General features: G+C 42.7%; 1 protein-coding gene across 17 annotated transcripts in view; it reads right to left on the bottom strand.

The window, feature by feature from the left end:
- Positions 1-20937, bottom strand: part of nfasca (neurofascin homolog (chicken) a) — a 300495-nt gene that overhangs the window by 75415 nt on the left and 204143 nt on the right. For all 17 annotated transcript variants that reach the window (XM_043716460.1, XM_043716472.1, XM_043716466.1 and 14 more), the window contains 6 exons: positions 14816-14927; positions 13159-13343; positions 8514-8645; positions 5197-5340; positions 2523-2634; positions 622-788 (listed from right to left, as the gene is read on the bottom strand). In XM_043716460.1, the coding sequence (XP_043572395.1) occupies positions 622-788; positions 2523-2634; positions 5197-5340; positions 8514-8645; positions 13159-13343; positions 14816-14927 (852 nt within the window). The remainder of the gene's footprint in view (positions 1-621; positions 789-2522; positions 2635-5196; positions 5341-8513; positions 8646-13158; positions 13344-14815; positions 14928-20937) is intronic.

Below are 20937 nucleotides of genomic sequence, written 5' to 3'. Positions count from 1 at the left end.
CCTGAAGGCTCCCTGCCTCTATTCCTGATGAAGGGCTTTTGCCCAAAACATTGATTTTCCTGCTCTTCGAATGCTGCCTGACCTGCTGTGCTTTTCCAACACCACTCTAATCTAAACACTGAGTATCATGTGTCTATCCTCCATGGTAAAGTCCAGAGAGCAACGCGAAAACATCAGACTTCTGTCCCCAGGTGATCTACTGTCCTGTATTTTAATGGATTGCCCTATAGTCCCACAGTAGTGCACTTCACTCTTAACTGGCCCCTGAAATGGCTCTCGGACTTGGTCCCTGAAATGGTCACTCAGTTCAAGAGCAATTTGGGGTGAAATGCTTGTCTAACTAGCCATGTTTAAATCCCTTGAGAAAGTAAAATAGATACTGCCAGATTTGTCCTTCAAGCACATTGTCATGCTATTCCAGACTTTCAACCTCCACAACATCCAAGAAAAGGTGAACAGGTTTTCTCATTAAAACCAGAAAATCGAGGGAGTGGTTATGCCCAGCAACCAATGGCAGCTTTCACTTTAGACCAGAATCCCAATGGGACTTTACCAGGTTCCAGCAAACACGTCCAGCCCACAAGGTGATGCAAGCCTCATTACCTGGCATACAAAAGTTACCTTTGACCTCCAGTCGCACCCTGTTCTCAGCCTTGCCCAGTATGTTGGTTGCTACACAGGTATAGGTTCCCTCATCAACCTTCCGTGCTCGTCGTAATTCCAAAGTCCCATTATCATGGATGATATAGTTTCCTCCATAAAGATTATTGCCCTGCCCATCCTTAAACCTCAAGACACAAAAGAACCGAATCAGAGAAAGGATGGGATGTCAATTCAGTTACAAAACATCGGGTTATGTAAGGTTAGAATCTTGGTTAGACTTCCATGGAGCACTGTACACTATTTGACTCTATCGCTCAAGTTATGTTAGGTTTGCATATAATCTTGGTTAGACCTCCTTGGAGCACTCTACACTATTTGACTCTATCGCCTGAATTTAACGGTTTGGTCCTAACATCTGGTCAGAATGTGGTGGCCATCTTTAAAACTTGCAGTGGAACGGGACACCACTGTCGGGGGTTGTGTGTCTTTAAGGGTGGAGGCCCCACCTCCAAGCGGTTCTGACCAACCAAAGAGCTGAGGGCTCTCAGTCCCAGTAGCACCACCAGATACAGTGGATACAACTGGAACTGCAAATGTTCATGAAAGAGTGAGCATGGAGGAGTTCCTGAGGGTAGTTAAGTAAAGTCAGGCAAGCACTAGAGGGAGGGGGAGTGGTGCTTTATGTGGAGGGTAGAGGTAGAATTGAATCCTGTCCCTAGCACTGCGAGGCAGCAGAGCTAATCACTGAGCCACCGTGCTGCCATTCACTGTTGAAGCTTCACACCTGAAAGTAAATCATAAGGGGCATGGATAGGGTAAATAGACAAGGTCTTTCCCTGGGGTGGGGGTCCAAAACTAGAGTGCATAGGCTTAGGGTGAAAGAGGTAGTATTAAAAGGACATAAGGGCTAACTTTTTCACATAGAGGGTGGTGCGTGTATGGAATGAGCCAGTGGAAGTGGTGGAAGCTGGTACGATTAAAACATTTAAAAGGCATCTGGATGGGTAGATGAATAGGAAGGGTTTAGAGGGACATAGGCCAAGTGCTGCAAATTAGATTAATTTAGGATATTGGATCAGCATGGATGAGTTGGACCAAATGGTCTGTTTCCATGCTGTACATCTCTATGATTCTATGACTTGATGTGACTTCACTAAGATTTTAACTTGGGTTTGAGTTGGGAAAGATGCCTAGGCTGATAGTGACCATGTTATACAATCATCCAAAATAAAACCTTAATACTTCATGTGTGCAGACCCTGACCGTTTTTGATATCGATATTTAGTACAAAAAATGAGAAACCATTCAGTCGCCCAGTTCTCACCAGAAGCTTCTCCAACATTCAATACATTACTGGAATCATCAAGCCTAAAGTGTCTGGAAATTCTTTATACTCCCATGTTTTTCAAGAAAAGAGATTAGCAATTTGAAAAGTTTTGCATTGGAGAGGTGATGTCCTAGTGGTATTATCACTAGACTGTTAATTCAGAGACCAAGGTCATGTTCTGGGAGATGGTGGCATTTGAATTGAATGAAAATTTGTAATTAACATCCTAACAATGACCATGTATCAATTGTTGGCGAAAAACCCATTTGGTTCATTAATCCCTTTTATGGAAGGAAATCATTGTCCTTTCCTGGTCTGGCCATTTGTGACTCCAGACCCACAGCAATATGATGACTCTAAACTTCCCTTTTGGCAATTAGAGATGGGCAATAAATGTTAGGCAGTGATACCTCATCCTATGAATGAATAGCTTAAAAGAAGAATAAATTGATGACACTTTAAGGTAAAAAGTATTTTCCAGCTTATAATACTGTCTCATGCTATTCAAATATCAAGCTCCATTGGTGCTTCCACCAGGAACTGCTCACACAATATAAATACTGTGCTACTAACTGATGGCTCAGCAACTTACCATCGCAGGGTGGGGATTGGTGAACCAAAGAACTGACAATCGAGCCTTGTTCGGTTATTTTCTATCACTTTGACAATTTGGTTTCGTCGAGTCAATATTCTTGGTTGCACATCTGTGAACAAAGAAGATTCCATCAACTGGAAAGCTTTACCAAAATGCTAAAGTCACCATAGACTGCACCATTAGACTGCACTTTCATTAGAAGGTCATCATACCTCACTGTGAGTGGAGAGGTTGAGAAGGAGGGTTCTTTCTGTTAACATTAGCTGACGCATGAATTGAACCCACACTGTTGGGGTCACTCTGCGCTTGGGTCACTCTGCATTGCAAACCACAAGCCAACTGAGCCAACCAACCTCTTTCTAAAAATGCTAATAAATACTGGTGTCTTTTTACCAGAGGCAAAAGAGACCTCAGGATATCAATGTCCTTCACAACTCCTGAACTGTATCTTGAATGTAATAGTTGATAATTGATGGGCATTATGCACACGGCAATGTCCCTTAAGTGATCCTGAGTGAAGTATAAATTAATATGGTTGGGATTTCATTGTCACCAAGACAATTGCCTGTGCTTCTTTGGAAAGAACTACCACAGAAATCATCTACATGTCCCTGTCTCACTTTAATATTTCATCTGATTGGCAGCATCTCTGCTCATTAAGCACTCACAAAGGTTTGGCCAAATTTACATGCTCATGGAGTGAGAGAGGCCCACAGTCTTTGGACTGAGAGGCATCAATGGAGCCAAGGCTAACATGCAGACCTGTAGACAGGTGAGAACATTATCTCAGCCATGTTCCTTTTGTGGTTAGCTCAGTTGGCTGGATGACTGATTTATAATGAAGACTGATGCCAACAGCATGAGTTCCATTCTTGTACTAGCTGAAGGATTCTCCTCCATCAGCTCTCTCCTCACCTCAGGCATGGTGACCCTTAAGTTAAACCTTGACTTATCCTCTCTGATGTCAGAGGAGGACTATGGCAACTTTACCTCTACTCATAATACAATTTGACAAGGTAATCTACAGATTACATACAGAGGCGACACAAGGTTAGGAAAAATAATAGTTTTCGTTTCTGTTAGACATTGACAATTGCAGACTATTCCTCAGTGCCTGGCTCAGGTGTTTTACTGGTGCTTTTCTTTTAGTGAACTAAACAGATAGACAGTGCAAACGGCAAATTGCACAAGCCTCTGACGGAACTGTTTTAATGGCACAACAATCTTGATATGAATACAAGGAAGAGAAATGGAAAAGACAATGAGGTCACCAACTCTCGGGCTGTCCATCACATCCTCATAGTGATCCTCTCACTTTCACTCCATCCATTCTACATTCACCACCAATCCTAACCTCTGCTGACTTCAACTTCTGACAGAGGCAAAAGTAGAGTAACTTTTATAAGCAATATTCCTTAACTCCCTAAACCCATCAAATAAATTTCAAAATATTATATTTACTTGCACATCAAACTCAATTTAATGAACACCCTCCTGTAGTATTTAGAGTTTTCTCAACTTTATTGCATATTTAAAAAATAGTCCTACACTAAAATCTCAAGTGACCCAATGTGCAATCTGAATGATTGCCTTAATCATTTTGAATTTAATGAGGAAACATTGGGTAATTATCAGTTACCTTATATCAAAGTCATACTCTCGTTTACAGAACAGTTACTATATTAGAAGTCTAGATATTACAGAGTATAAGTTTGCATGTTACATTAGTGATGAGTGAACAAGGTCTTAATGCAGCATTTCAGATGAATGTACTACAAGAGTTTTTATTCACTGTGCCTGGATTTGGCAGAATAGGCAAACATGCCTCACAAACGCCTGCACTGAAAGAGCAGCATTTCACTGAAGATGGTGACTCAGTGACAGCACAGTGAACTAATCATCAGCATGCAGATTTATGGGAGGAGTTGAAGACTTCTTCTTTCTTAATCTCACTCTCTTTCTCTCTCTATCTATCTTCCAACGTCCCAAGCACTGTCACTATAATCAAAGATCAAGTATGCAAACCCATTTAAGACCACAAGACTACACAGAGCAGAAATAGGCCATTCAGCCCATGAAGTCTGTGCTGCCATTTAATGAGATCATGGCTGATCTAATAATCTTCAACTCCACCTTCCTGCCTTTTTTCCCAGAACCCTTGATTCCCTGACTAAGCCTTGAATACCTCATGACCCAGTCTCAATGACCCTCTGTAGTAAACAATTCCCAGATTCGCTGCCCTCTGAAGGAAGAAATTTCTCATCTCTGTCTCAGATGGTTGACTCCCTATTTTGAGATAATGCCCGTTGGCCCGTTGGAAAACAACATTTTTGTATCTACCCTGTCAAGTCCCCAGAGAATCTTGTGTTTCAATAAATATGCCTCTCATTCTTCTGAATTGCCCAATCTACTCCACATGTCCTTGTAAGCCAGTCTCTCCATACTAGCCTGGCGAACCTTCTCTGGACAGTCTCCAATGCCAGTATATCTTTCCTTCGATAAGGGGCACAAAACTGTTCACAGTTTTTCTTTAGCTACCCCCTTTGGACATCATCCAAGGCTAACATGTTCACCATGAAACTCAAGGTTGCAACTCACGGACTCAGAGGCAAACCAAAACTTCCAGTTCAACATAAACCATCAAGGAGAAGGCAGCTGCATCAAAACATACCGAGAATGCTGACAAATGCATTGGCCAGTAAGTATCCATGCTCATTTGAGGCATTGCATTGGTACACAGCACTGCTTCCTATCTGTGCCTCTCGGAAGATGATCGTATCACCATCAATTTCACGGCCTGGACTCTGACGGACCTCTTCAGAGAAAGAAGGAGATGGTTAATTAATCATTGTTTAAGTTACTGTCTTCTGGAATGTTGTCTCTCTCTCTCATCAGAGCTGAAAATGTGTTGCTGGAAAAGCGGAGCAGGTCAGGCAGCACCCAAGGAACAGGAGAATCGATGTTTCGGGCATAAGCCCTTCTTCAGGAATGAGGAAAGTGTGTCCCACTTTCCTCATTCCTGAAGAAGGGCTTATGCCTGAAATGTCGATTCTCCTGTTCCTTGGATGCTGCCTGACCTGCTGCGCCTTTCCAGCAACACATTTTCAGCTCTGATCTCCAGCATCTGCAGTCCTCACTTTCTCCTCTCTCTCTCATCACACACACACACAATAATAGGGATAAATTGTAATTTCAATAATAGCATGATGTCTGTGACATCAGACAGATGATATAGTGGAGCAGGGCTCAGCAACCTGCAGCTCTGGAGCCACTTATGGTTCTTTAATGTCTTGTTCCCACGTCAAAACCCTTTCCAATTGGACTGCACTGTGAAGTCTATGAAAATAAACCAAGGAAAGTAAGGTTTTGCTACTTGGGTGGAAATTATTTGAATAATTGTCGTAACTGTGTGTCATTTTACTTTTGTGCTTTTGAAAATTATGTACTTAAATGAGAAAGAAAGTTTTAAAAACCACATTTCTGGGGATTTCTGCATGTATAGAAAAACAAGTCACCTGGCATTTATAGCAAGCATTGTTTAAACAGCTGCTTGAACAAGCAGTGATTGAAATTTAGTTTGTAGGTGAATTGGAGCCGAGTGTTTCTGTAATCAGATGGAGGTTTGGTTGGTAATAAGATGCGGATCAATCAACGGACTAATGACCAGTTACCAATGACAAAGACCCTTTGCCTGCAAACAATCATGTGATTGGCTCTGAGGTAAGTGAACAGTTTTGGGTCAGGAACAAAATGTAGAGAAGTGATCACAGCTCCTCTCAATCAGGAATTGTCTTTCTGGTGTCTGCAGTTAAAAGCAACTTTAAACCTGAAGGAAACAATATTAACTTCCATTCAACAGTTGTTCTACATTGCAACTTTTGAGCTGATTAGGAGGATGTGATGACCCAGTGGCATTATCACTGGACTATTAATCTAGAGACCTAGGTAATGTTCTGGGGACCTGGGTTTGAATCCTGCAGATGGTGGAATTTGAATCTAATAAATGTTTGGAATTGAGAGTCTAATAATGACCATGAATCAATTGTTAGACAACCCATCTGGCTTGCTAATGTCCTTTAGGGAAGGTAACTATCATGCAAGAAGCAGTTTTCTTGATCCACACTCACAGCAATGTGGTTCACTCTTAACTATGCTCTGAGCAATTAGGTTCCAGACGAGAGTGGTGCTGGAAAAGCACAGCAGTTCAGTCAGCATCCGAGGAGCAGGAAAATCGACGTTTCGGGTAAAAGCCCTTCACCAGGAATAGAGGGCTTTTGCCTGAAACATCGATTTTCCTGCTCCTCAGATGCTGCCTGAACTGCTGTGCTTTTCCAGCACCACTCTAGCCTAGAATCTGGTTTCCAGCATCTGCAGCCCTTGTTTTTACCTATCTGAGCAATTAGGGATGGGCAATAATTACTGGTCTCGCCATGTCCCATGCATAAAGTTTAAAACACTGATAAATCACAGAGCTTTTGTAAGTGAACCAGTTACTATGTGCTTTGTGAAAATATTGCGGAAAGAAAGGCTGAGGAGATAATTTCTAATCAGCAAGAACTAACTCAACAGATTTTGTGAACAAACACTACTGAGCTGATTTTCCAATTTTCCCTCCATCCATGTGTTTTTTTCTTTTCTATGTCCATGTCCTGTAGCTAGAGTCTAATTACTTGTAGCACATAGTGGTTCTAGAGATTAAGTACTGAAACCTGGTCTGTGCTTACAAGGTCTGACAAACAGATAAATTGGGAATCTTGCGCACTTACTTTAAAACCTTTAACTTTTCTGATGGCTCTGGGTATAGAGAGACTTGATTTCCAGTGGGAGTCTCAGCGAGTCATGTACGTTATGCTGCATTTCCTGAATTCAAGTGATATTTTAACCAAAACTATTATTATGCTCAAAACAAATGAGCAGTACAGCTGTGCCATGACTTCAGATAATGGGAGATTAGTCTTGATCTTACTGTGATGTGGCGGTGCCCGTGTTGGACTGGGATGGACAAAGTCAGAAGTCACACGACTCCAGGTTAGAGTCCACTAGGTTTATTTGAAATCACAAGCTTTCGAAGTGCTGCTCCTTCATCAGGTGAAGTGCCTGTTGGACTACAACCTGGGGTCGTGTGATTTTTGACTTTGAGCTTACTGAATGCAGAGTCGGCTTGATGCGCCAAATGGCCTTCCTCTGCTGCTTGAGTTCAAACAATACCTAATGCTGGAGGAACTGGTTTCCTGGATGGGACGATTACTGTTAATATAGCTGAGTTGATAAATTAATCTGAATGTGTTATTAGAAGTGATTTCTAGTCTCTAAAATCAACAGCTAAAAAAAATGCTCTGATAGAAACACATCTTAAGTGAATGTTTGTTTAAAGACAACTTTGCTGATTATTATTGAAACAAATCCAATTTTTTACAAGTCCATTATAAAAACAGAAACACAATATGATTCTTTTAAATTTTATATGTGAGTTTCTTATTATTTTTCCATTCTGAATATGAACATATTGTTATTACAGCAAATTAATATGGTTCACCACTTTTACATTATCGTTTTGAACGCGATTGTACACAATTCATAAAAATTTATATGTAAAACCTGAGTATGCATATACTGGAGAAACAAAAAAATTGTTATTAATACTACACAGCAAATGTTATGAAATGCAATAACTCAGAGCTAGTTCTGTCTTAATTTAATACTTTTTCCAGTTGATATACAATTTTATTGTACATATTTTGATTATTATGGCACGGATCTATATAGTGGGTTTAGAATTGCCAAGTTTTCTTCTTATGGCTCCCCAAAAACGTATATTTTCAGTTTTCTTTCCAAAGAACTCTTCAAGACTCAAAAGTCTGACAAACCTTGCATTAAAAGTTACGCCCAACTCCATTTCAACTGGCTATCGTGGAGAAACAGTAGTAATGAAACAGGATAGGTGCACTAGGAGACAGAGAAGTCATGACGCGGTCATCATTAACTCACTTTCTATGGGTTCCCCGTTCATCAGCCACTGGATGTTGGGCTTGGGGTTTCCATTGGCTTGACACACCAATCTGCCGTATTCCCCAGGAGCCAGTACCAAATTCTGCGGCTCATTCAGCCAATATGGAGCAGCTTTGAGAATGAAAATTAAACACAAAACAATTGTCAACTAAACACAACATAGATTTCAGAATTTTTATTTCTCACAGGGGCAGCTAAATTTCTGTTGCCATTGTTTGGTTGGTCAGACTGCAACCAGGTGTATTAAAGGTCATATCAAAGACTGCTTCCTCAGTGCATGCTGAAACGGCATTCAATTCAGGAATTAAATTTCCCCTCAGGATGTGATATTGATGGGATCCAATTTAGCAGAGACTAGGCTTAAAACTTTCGGCATTTTGTTGACCTAGCTACCTCAGTCCTAGATAAGCATTTGTTTGACGTCAGCTGGACTTCGTGGAGCCTTCACAGTTGGAAGCCCACTCTAAACATTCTCGCTTAACAACTCCACCCTTTGGCTTCCCAACTACCCCACGTGTATCACCTGGGAGTAATGCCCCTGGTCACTTGTATTCCTCAAATGAAGGGTCCTGGGCCTGTTTTTAACTGGGGTGGACATCATCTCCTACTTGGTCACATCAACCAGGTCCTTTGGGCTTGGCTGGATCATGTAATAGAGATGATATGCATCTGAGAGGAAGTTTTTAAATTTCCCTCCCTGAAACACTCAACCTTCTAAAATGGCCTTATTTTCATTTCTCTCAGCAGGTTATATCACTCCCAAGGGCAATAGCAAGTATATATATTATGATCCAATAGAAATCACCATTATATGGGGCTGGGCTGGATGAACCAGCAAATCTCTCTCTGTTTTTCATTGTTGTGAAGGCAATGTTTGTAAAGGCAGGACCTTGAGACTCCAAAAAACCTCCCACTTCCTCAGACATTCCTAGTGCATTGCTAAGACATTGAATCCAACTGAGACAAAGGTCCACAAGCATCTACTCCCTCCACCACCGATGCTCAGTAGCAGCAGTGTCTGCTAACTGCAAGATACACTTAGAAATTCACCAAGCTTCCTTTGGACAGCACGTTTCAAACCTGTGACCACTTCCATTGAGAAGGACAAAGGCAGCAGATACATGGGAACACCATCCCCTGCAAGTTCCCCATCAACCTGGAAGAGCATGGCTTGATTAAATGCAGTCAACACGGCTTTGTGAGGGGCAGGTCATGCCTCACAAACCTTATCGAGTTCTTTGAGGATGTGACTAGAAAAGTTGATGAGGGTCGAGCTGTGGATGTGGTTTATATGGACTTCAGCAAGGCATTTGATAAGGTTCCCCATGGTAGGCTCTTTCAAAAGGTCAGCAGGAATGGGATACAGGGGAACTTAGCTGTCTGGATACAGAATTGGCTGGCCAACAGAACCAGCTAATGGAAATATTCCACCTGGTATCATTAGCTGATATATGTGCAAGCATTTGAAGTGATCACACTATAATTATCATTCACAGTTTAGTTTGATGTCTTTATTTCACATGCTGAATTTCAAAATCATCTTGTTATTTGTGCTGATATTCAAGCTGTTTGCAGTATTATGTTAAGACAAATATGGGGTGGTTTCCTTTGTTTTATGTTGAGTGTGTGTGATCGATATATATATATATATATGTATGTATAGAGGAAGTGCTATATTTTGCTTCATATAGCTGGTAGAGGAGGATGTTGTTTCAAATGGTGAAATTAATAATCGTGTAGATACTCTCCCTGAAGTAAATTGCAGGGTGGTGCCGTGGCTCAGTGGTTAGCACTGCTGCCTCACAGCATCAGAGATCTGGGTTTGATTCCACCTTCAGGCGACAGTATGGAGTTTGCATGTTCTCCCCTTGTCTGCGTGGGTTTCCTCCGGGTGCTGTAGTTTCCTCCCACAACCTAAAGATGTGCAGGTTTGGTGAATTGGCTATGCTAAATTGCAGGGGTGTATAGATGAAGGGGTAAATATAGGGGAATGGGTCTGGGTGGGTTACGCTTCAGCCGGTCGGTGTGGACTTGTTGGGCCGAAGGGCCTGTTTCCACACTGTAAGTAATCTAATCTAAAAAAATGGCCAGCCAAATGGGCAGGGTTGTTAAGAAAGCATATGGTGTTTTGGCTTTCATTAACAGGGGAATTGAGTTTAAGATTCATGAGATCTTGTTGCAGCTCTATAAAACTTTGGTTAGACTGCACTTGGAATACTGCGTCCAGTTCTGGTTGCCCTATTATAGGAAAGATGTGGATGCTTTGAAGAGGGTTCAGAGGAGGTTTACCAGGATGCTGTCTGGACTGGAGGGCTTGTCTTACGAAGAGAGGTTAACTGAGCTCGGACTTTTTTCATTGGAGAAAAGGAGGAGGAGAGGGGACCTAATTGAGGTACACAAGCTAATGAGAGGCATAGATAGAGTCGATAGCCAGAGACTATTTCCCAGGGCAGAAATGACTAACACGAGGGGTCATAGTTTTAAGCTGTTTGGAGGAAAGTATAGAGGGGATGTCAGAGGCGGGTTCTTTACACAGAGAGTTGTGAGAGCATGGAATGCGTTGCCAGCAGCCGTTGTGGAAGCAAGGTCATTGGGGACATTTAAGAGACTACTGGACATGCATATGGTCACAGAAATTTGAGGGTGTATACATGAGGATGAGTGGTCGGCCCAACATCGTGGGCTGAAGGGCCTGTTCTGTGCCTTACTGTTCTATGTTCTATGTTCTAACCTTCTCACTATACTGACTTGGAAAGATATCGCCGTTCGTTCATTGTCACTGGGTCAAAATCCAGGAATTCCCTTCCTAAAGGCATTGTGCACTTCAAGAACGGTTCAAGAAGGCAGCTCACCACCACTTTCTCAAGGGCAACAAGGGACAGAAATAAATGCTGGCTAGCCAAGCAATGCCTACGTCCCACAAATGAATAAATAAAATTCTCAGCCTCGCTCAGAAGTCATCAGCAAGAATGAGATGTGGGAAGTAGAAATGTCATAAATACATGCAGTGGCTCAGTGTTTAGCACTGCTGCCTCACAGTGCTAGGGAGCCGGGTTCAAATCCACTCCCGGGCCACTGTCTGTGTGAAGCTTGCACATCCTCCCTGTGGATTTCCTCCAGGTGTTCTGGTTTCTTCCTACAGTCCAGGGATGTGCAGGTTAGATGGATTAGCCATGGGAAATGCAGAGTTACAGGGATGGGGTGGGATACTCTTTGGAGAGGCTGAATGGACTACCCTTGTAAGTGTAGGGTTTTGGAGAATTCTCGTTTTCTGTTAAAAGAGATGTTGCCTGATTTTAAGATTATTGCCCTGATTCCTGACTTCCCCAACATTTTAGCAGTTGAAACACCCTCATTAAGGTTACCTGTCAGATCTAAACACTCACTGAAATCTATAAAATTCATTGCTATACATTGCGGTAAATGCTTAGGGACACTAGCGCTTCTTTAGGAGTGACAGGATAAGAGGTTGATATTTTGGGACTGAGATGAGGAAGAATTTCTTCAGTAGTCAGTTAGCGCTGAAGGGGTTAACAGGCGTCACAAGGTAAGCTCCGCCCATCAAGATATAAAGGACTATTCGTAGGAGGAGCCAATCAGTTCCCAAGTTGACGTTCTTTTTGATAACAGCATATCACTGAATAGTCATGTGCACATGATCTTACGTTGAATCTGATGTCTTGTAAATACAATCATGTATCTTATATATAATTGAACAATATGTAAGACACCTGCTTACAGTTCATTAAGATTGCGACTACCTTTGTGTAGTTGTTGAAATTTAGAATGAGAGGCGACCTCATCGAAACGTACAAGATTCTTAGGGGACTTGACAGGTTACGTGCAGAAAGGTTAATTTTACTGGTGGGAGAGTCTCGAACCAGAGGGCATAATTTTAGAGTGAAGGGGTCACACATTTAAAACAGAAATGAGGAGGAATTTCTTCTCTCAGTGAATCTGTAGAATTTGTTCTCACAAAGGGCAGCTGAGGCTGGGTCATTAAGTATATTCAAGGGTGAGATAGATGGATTTTTAATCACTAAGGATATCGAGGGTAATGGGGAAAAGCCAGGAAAATGGAGTGAGGACTATCAGATCCAGCCACAATCTCATAGAATAACAAAGCAGACACATCGGGCTGAATGGCCTTCTTCTGCTCCTACATCTTAATGTCTAATATATCTTGTGGGCATCATTTTGTACTTAGCATCAGGAGCCTACCAGAGAGAAGGATCAGTGGGAGTGAATCTATGACATATTCCAGGTCGTCTGTAATGTTAGAAAATGGTGACAGCAGTGAGGACTTCACCAATTACAAGTTCAGTCGATTACAAATTTTCAGACTTCTCCACATCAGTCAGCTATGGATTCTGTCATTGAGTGTATTCAACATGGTAAATTTTGGAAATTAAGGGATTCAAGGAACATGGGGATAAAACGGGAAAGTGAAATTCAGAAAGTATTTCAGCTGTTTATTGAAATGACAGAGTAGGATTGAATGACCATTTGGCCTTCCACAAGTTCTGGTTCGACAGATGAAAATATGAAAGAGTTATATCCAGTGTGACAGGAGGCAGGGAGCAAGTGAATTGGAGACTGTAAGGATCTGGATAGAATATTTTACCTTTCACTCTCACTGTGATTGTGTGCCGTATGCTTCCCATTTTATTGGATGCTAAGCAAAAATACTCGCCCGAGTTCTCCTCAGAAACGTCAGTGATCCTCAATGTCTTGTTGTAATTTTCAATTCGCACCTTTGGCCAAGGAAGTTCACCACCTTTCTTGTACCAAATAATATCCGGTGTGGGTCTGAAAATCAGAGGAATTATTTCAGTGGCGTGGACCCAAGATCAACAGTGTACTGTGAAGAGGTTTGCAACTTAAAGATGATTCGGTCACAGCTGCCTTGTCCCTGAGTTGGAAAATTGTGACTTGAAGTCAAGGAACATTAGAGATACACTGAAGCATGGAGATGTAGGATGACACACCAATGAAGGACTGCTACACTGTACCAAAAAATCTCAACCTGTATATGTACCTTTACAGGAATATTCAGGTTAAGTGAATATTCTTGTAAATATTTCAGTAAATATCTGAAGTGAGTTTACTGAGGGTGAATGTCCAATGTGTATAAAACAACGCAACTTAAATTATAAATATCTGAGTTAATGATATTATTATCATCTTTTAAATAATTGATGATATAAGATAGAGTATATTTATTAATATTCATGTTCTTTGATTTTTGAGTTGCAAAATTTAAACTGTGAATATTGTGTCTTAATTATTTTAATAAATATCAGGATTTTCCGGTTCAAAACAAATTCAAAGCATCACTGGCATTGATTCCTGATGAACAGCTTATGCCCGAAACGTCGATCCTCCTGTTCCTCAGACTGGCTGTGCTTTTCCAGCACCACACTTTTCAACTGGCATCAAATCTCATAACAATGGCAACAATCAGCTGCTGCCAAGAGGTCTGTTGGTGCAGTGGGTCATGTCCCTATCTCTGGGTCAGAAGCTCCAGGTTCAAGCCCCACCTCAGGATGATTGTTATGGAAGGTATATCATAATATGCACACAACTTCTCGTGGTATGCAAGTGATATCCTCATTCCAAGAGACTATTCCACCCGGACACACATCTATGAAGCTACATCACCCAGCTAGATCTCTGTCTCAGTGTGAATGCTCATCCAATATTCCAACTCATACCAATGCTCCAAAGGGGAAAGGGTGTAATTCCACAAACTTTGCCTTCTCTATTTATAAACTTTGAGACACAGGCTCTTCTGTAGATGTTGACCAGATTATAATTAGCCAAAGCTGCTGCGTCTTCATGAAAGAATGAGGGTATTTGAAACAGTCAGAGCACATCTCACTGAGATCTCCCCTACACCACAACGTGTATGTACTGAATGTAAGAGCTTTACATATATACATTATGCCTTTCTGTCTGTCTCTCTCTCTCTCACATACACACACACACCCTGGTTTAGTTATGATAGATATGAAGTTGATAGATTGTTACAAAAAAAACAATATCTTTGACCATCGTGATTACTTGGTTTGGTCTGTTTGTGATTCCAACTCTCACAGCAGTGTGGCTCATTCTTAATGCCCTCTAAAGTAACACTCAGTTGTAGCAAACAATTACTTGCAACTGTTTGCCCAACTAATACCTCTGCCACCTTCTCAGGGCAACAACCTCCTGCTCTCACCCACCCATGCCCACACCCTACAACTGACTGGAAGCGTAGTTTGAAGTTCAGTTAGACATACATTCCTGAAGCGATGCACTCCAGTAACAGGTCTTCCCCTCGGAGAATAATTCTGCTGCTGGACGTCCCTGCCGGTGACATGAACTTTGGAATCTGCTCTGTGATTGGCCGAGCTGCAAACAAAAGCCATAAATTAGATGGTGAAAACAAAGGAAAAAAACAGCAGAGGAGAAAGAAAACACAATAATCTGTTTTAGACATAATCACTGGTAAGACTTCTCTCAAATATGCGGTAAAAGGTAAAAGAGCCTTGAAAATGTAATTAATTAATTGTTCAAAAACTAAGGTCCAATGTTTAAAACCTCTGCTTGACTGACAGTATGTCACCAGTCGGAGAAAGTGAGGACGGCGGATGCTTGAGATCAGAGAGTGGTGCTGGAAAAGCACAGCAGGTCAGGCAGCATCCGAGGAGCAGGAGAGTCAACAATTCAGGTATAAACTCTTCATCAGGAAAGTGGGGAAGGTGTGGGAGAGGGCTGAGAGATAAGTAGGAGGACGGGAATGGGGCTCGGGGGTGAGGTAGCTGGGAAGGTGATTGTTTGTTACCAGTGTCAAGCTTATGATAGGGGGTATAAACTCAGCCTCAGCTCGTCTGTCAATTCTTAATGGGCCGACCGGCAGGCAATACAGACAGTTTTCGCATCAGTGAGGGTGGTGTGTTGGTTGCACGCTCATCCCCCGCTCAGAAATAGTATGGGAACATCCACCCCTTCTATGCTATGGTTAGGTGTGAAGGCCATCAGTCAGATAATGAAAGAGCTGCTAAATTCTTCCCCTCAGTTTTCACAAAGGAGGTGGATATTGTAAATATCAATGGACTGAAGGTGAGTGTGGAGCAGGGAGTGGGATTATTATGGAAAGGGAGTGAATGGTAATGCTCCAGTATAAGGTAGGTTGATCACTGAAGAGCTGGCAAATCACATCGCAAGGTGCCCAAGGAACAGAATTTAGAAAACTCCGTGGAAAGGGAAAACAATAATGAGAACTGGTGGCTAGGGGGAGTTCAGGGTGCTGTGGTTGGATGTCAAGTGCCTGTTTCAAAATAGTGACAGGAATAAGCCTGGAAATTGTAGGTTTCACAGCCTTACAGAGTTTGTTGTTCATTTCCTGGTGCTCAAAGGTCTAGGCCTATGTGGGTCAGACACCTGGTGACAGTAAACTTAGTGTTGGAGCTTGCACCCAGTGGATGACCCAGTGGGGCCCTGCTGCCTCACATTACCAGGGATTCCTGAAGAAGGGCCTGTGCCCGAAACGTCGAATCTCCTGTTCCCTGGATGCTGCCTGACCTGCTGTGCTGTTCCAGCAATAAAGTTTCAACTTTGATCTCCAGCATCTGCAGACCTCACTTTCTCCTCACATTACCAGGGACCCAGGTTTGATTCCAGCCTTGGGTGATGTCTCTGTTCACAATGTGTCTGCGTGTGGGTTTCCTCCCACAGTCCAAAGCTGTGCAGGTTATGTGAACTGACGATGGGATGTTGTCTGTAGTGTCCAGGGGTATGCAGGCTGGGTGGATTAGCCATGGAAATATAGGGTTATGGAGATAGGGTGGGACTCGCTTTGGAGGGTCGGTACAGACTCAATGAGCTGAATGATTTCGACCTGCACTGTAGGGATTATATGTTCCTGTTGACCAGGTATGCGAATGAGATGGTCAAATCTCAACTCTCTGAGAGATTGTGCATTATTCACTTCCTATTGATTTTGAGATGTTTTTGAGGTGCATGGGCGTATAAACTTACTCCCAAGTGATTGGACCAAGAAGTGACTGATAAACAACTCGGGATGATTTGGATTTAGAATTGGTGGGCGGCACGGTGGCACAGTGGTTAGCCCTGCTGCCTCACAGCGCCTGAGACCCGGGTTCAATTCCCGCCTCAGACGACTGACTGTGTGGAGTTTGCACATTCTCCCCGTGTCTGCGTGGGTTTCCTCCAGGTGCTCCAGTTTCCTCCCAGTCTAAAGATGTGCAGGTCACGTGAATTGGCCATGCTAAATTCCCCATAGTGTTAGGTAAGGGGTAAATGTAGGGGTATGGGTGGGTTGCGCTTCGGCGGGTCGGTGTGGACTTGTTGGGCCGAAGGGCCTGTTTCCACACTGTAATGTAATCTAATCTAATTGGGTAGCTTTATTTCCAAAGAGCAGTCACAGACAGGCTGCCTGGACACTGCTTTTGGAAGCTCTGATGAAAGGTTTGCTGTGTTTGCAGCTTCAGCAGGTTTCTGCACTGCAGAAAATCAGAACAGATTCAGTTTACATTCTGAAAATACTCTCCTGATGGAGTAAGAATGTGGTGCCACATTATTAAGGTTAACAATCCACAGTAATACCCTTCTAACAGGGAGAAGTTTAAACCTGGTCTAGAAGTAATAACCCAAGCCAACAATCCTATTATTTTGAAGCCTAAGTGTCAGTGCTGTTGAATACTAGTTGAAAAACAGTAAAATTGTGACTACTGGTAATTTCAGTGGGAATATGGCAGTATTTAATTTCTAATTATTTCAGTGAGGACATTGGAGCAATGGGAAAATTTAGCTTGTTGTAACAAATATACCCCTACCCCACCAGCCCTTCTTTCTGTCACAATGTTTGAAACCCCAATGATGGCGATACAGATAGCATACGACCCCAAGAAAATCTGGGTAATTAGCCTAAGGGTTAAACCTAACTGAGGAGGCAGTACCTCTCAGTTAATTGCACCAAGGATCCACAGAAAGGCAGCAATGTTTACCATGTTCACAAATAAGACAGGGCAAGTGACAATTTGTTCTTAGCATAACACAGATTGAGAAATCTGTCAGGATTCACAGGTTTCCAAGACAGATACTTGAAATACGGGGTTGCCTTATGAGGAAAGGTTGGACACACTAAGCTTGTATCCACTGGAGTTTAAAAGAGTAAAAGGGGACTAGATCAATAGGTACAAGGTCCTGAGTGGCTTGTTATGGTTGGGGCAGCACAATGGCTCAGTGGGTAGCACTGCTGCCTCACATCGCCAGGGAACCAGGTTCAATTCCACACTTGGGCGACTGTCTGTGTGGAGTTTGCATGTTCTTCCCACGTTTGCGTCGGTTTCCTTCCGGGTAGTCTAGTTTCCTCCCACGCTCCGAAGATGTGCAGGTCAGGGTGGATTGACCATGCTAAATTGCCCATAGTGTTCAGGGATGTGCATATGGGAAATCCAGGGATGGGGTAAGGGTGTGGGTCTGGGTGGGATGCTCTTCAGAGGGTCAGTGTGGACTCAATGGGCCAAATGGCCTGCTTCCACACTACAGGGATTCTATGATAATAGAGAGGAGGCTCCTCTCTCAAACTAGGGGTCACTGCTTAAAAATCAGATGTCATCCTTTAAAACAGCTGAGGTAAGAAATGGTTTTTCTCTCAGAGTGTTACAAGCCTTCGGAGTTGTCTTCCTGAAAGGTAGTAGGAGTAGAGTCCTTGAAATGTTTTCAGGTAGAGGTAATTAGATCCTTATTAATCTGACAGGTGAAAGGTTATCAGGAGTACAGTAATCGGGAACATGGACTTGAGGTTTACAATGAGGTCAGTCATGACCTTTTGAATCCAGGAGCTTAATGGCTCATTCTGCCCCATGTCTGTGTGTTCATATTTAAGTCTTTGAAACAACTGAGCAAACTGAAAACATGAGTGTTGGCAAACATGCCAGCAATACCAAAGTCATGATTATAAACTTAAGAGAAACAAACTGTGTTTGTGTAGAAATAAAATACTGCAGGTGCTGGAAATCTGAAAGCAAGACTGAAAATGCTGGAAAATCTGATCAGGTCTCGCAGCAAAGGTGGAGAGAGAGAAACAGGGTTAGAGCCTCGAATCCAAAGGCTCTTTGTAAGTTCCTGAGTTTCTCCAGCATTTTCTTACACCATCCAGCCCACCTTCAACACATCACATAATTAACTGTGATTATAATTCATGCAGATATTTTGGAAGGGTCCAATCAGAATGGTCTTGAGGGTGGAAATGATGACAATGCTTTGCTCTGCCTCCTCCCTGCTTTACCCTGGAGGTACAGCTCCTGTCCACTAGATGACAGAGAAAGCAACATCATCACAGTCAACGAGGGAGGGAACTGTAAGGAAATATGTTCCTCCTTACATGTGTTACAATGTGCCTGTAGCATTACTGAGATACTGTGTTACACAGAGAACAGCCATCAATGAGCACATACATTGCAGTTACAGTATTAGTAAGTTATCGAGTTACCAGGTTAACAATGATAGCATCCCAATGAGCTGATCCACACAAATTGTATAATTAAATAAAATCTTTAAACATTTGACTATTCCTACTACCAACATTCCGGGGGTTACCTTTAGCAGAAATTGAACTAGACTCACTATGTAATTATAGGAGCTATGAGAAAGGGTCAGAGGCTGAGAATCATGTAGCGAGTAACTCACCTCCTGACTCCCCAAAGCCTGTCCACCATCTACAAGGCACAAGTCAGTAGTCTGACGTATACACCCCAGTGGCCTGGATGGGTCAGCTCCAACAACACTTGAGAAGCTTGGCACCGTCCAGGCCAAAGCAGCCTGCTTGATTGGCACCACGTCCACCAACATTCATTCCCTTCACTGCAGAAATTCACCAAAGATCTGTAGGCAGCACCTCCAAACCTCTTTCATCTAGAAGGACAAGGACAGCAAATACATGGGAACTCCATCCCCTGTATGTTTCCCTCTGAGTCATTCTCTATCCTGATTTGGAAATTTATAAACATTGCTTTAGTGTTGCTGGGTCAGAATCCAGGAATTCCCTCCCTGAGGGCATTGTGGGTCAACCTACAACTATATGGGACTGCAGTGGTTCAAGAAGACAGTTCACCCCCACCTTCTCAAGGGGCAACTAGGGACACGCAATAAACGTTGGCCCAGCCAGCGACACCTATGCCCCACAAATGAATAAAAAAAATTCAGCTTTCAAAAGGCACCATAACTTGTGAGCAAAGGTGAAGGCCATGGGATCGAAAGGCATTAAGTGAACCCAAGCCTGATGGTGAAATACAAAACGAGATATGACTGTTTTCCTTCACATTAGGTTTGTTCACAAGATGCAGCCTGACAGATCTCTGCCTCCTGTCCTGTCTCTGCCATCTCGTTGCATAGTCTTTTGTACAAACAATAATCATACTAACTAATTGACTTACCCTTTGTATGGACAAAATGTCTTTTTAAACGCTTTTTTGAAAACCAAAAATGAATTCAATCAATTAAACCAAATGAGATGTCAACGACTCCTGAGTGGGACACTGTAATCAAGGAAGGCATTCCATCAGCTTTCAGGGTTTCAATGAAAATGTTATAGGTGAGAGGGGAAAGTTTTAAAAGGGAACTAAGGGACAACTTTTTCACACAAAAGGGTGGTGCACGTATGGAATGAGCTGCCAGAGAAAGTGGTAGAGATTTGTACAATTACAGCATTTAAAAGGATGGGTGCACGAATAGGAAGGAATTAGAGGGATATGGGTCAAATGCTGACATATGGGACTAGATTAATTTAGGATATCTGGCCAGCATGGATGAGTTGGACCGAAGGGTCTCTTTATGTGCTGTACATCTCTATGATTCCATGAAGCACTCCAACGGTGCCCACTGCTGGTGAAGGTCACAAGTGAACCAGTGGATACTGTGTAACCCCTCCCCGAGGCTGCCTGGGCACAGACATAACAATGGAGCAGAGGTGGGTAGGAAATTGGGGCTAACGGTCCCCTCCATGCCTGGGCCTGTTTCTGACCTTGGCAAAGGTCCTCCAATCTGCTCATTGCACCCCACCCCTCTGCCTTCCTTTGTACATGATCCAACTTCTTAAATCGGACAATTCCAATCCCTTGAGTATCTTTAATAACATAAACAAACATACCATCCACAATGGCAGGGGCAGTGGCAGCGTGGGTATGAATCGCTGAGTGGCAGCAAAATGACAGTGGTTTTCTGGACTGGATGGAAGTATACAGTGAGGTTACCTGAGGTCAATACCAGGATCATGCTTCTTTTGGGAAGAAAGTGAGGTCTGCAGATGCTGGAGATCAGAGCTGAAAATGTGTTGCTGGAAAAGCGCAGCAGGTCAGGCAGCATCCAGGGAACAGGAGAATCGACGTTTCGGGCA

The sequence above is a fragment of the Chiloscyllium plagiosum genome, chromosome 26, assembly GCF_004010195.1.
Source record: "Chiloscyllium plagiosum isolate BGI_BamShark_2017 chromosome 26, ASM401019v2, whole genome shotgun sequence".
Lineage (NCBI taxonomy): Eukaryota > Metazoa > Chordata > Chondrichthyes > Orectolobiformes > Hemiscylliidae > Chiloscyllium > Chiloscyllium plagiosum.
Note: the sequence above shows the minus strand (reverse complement) of the source record. Positions and strands in the feature narration are given on the sequence as shown.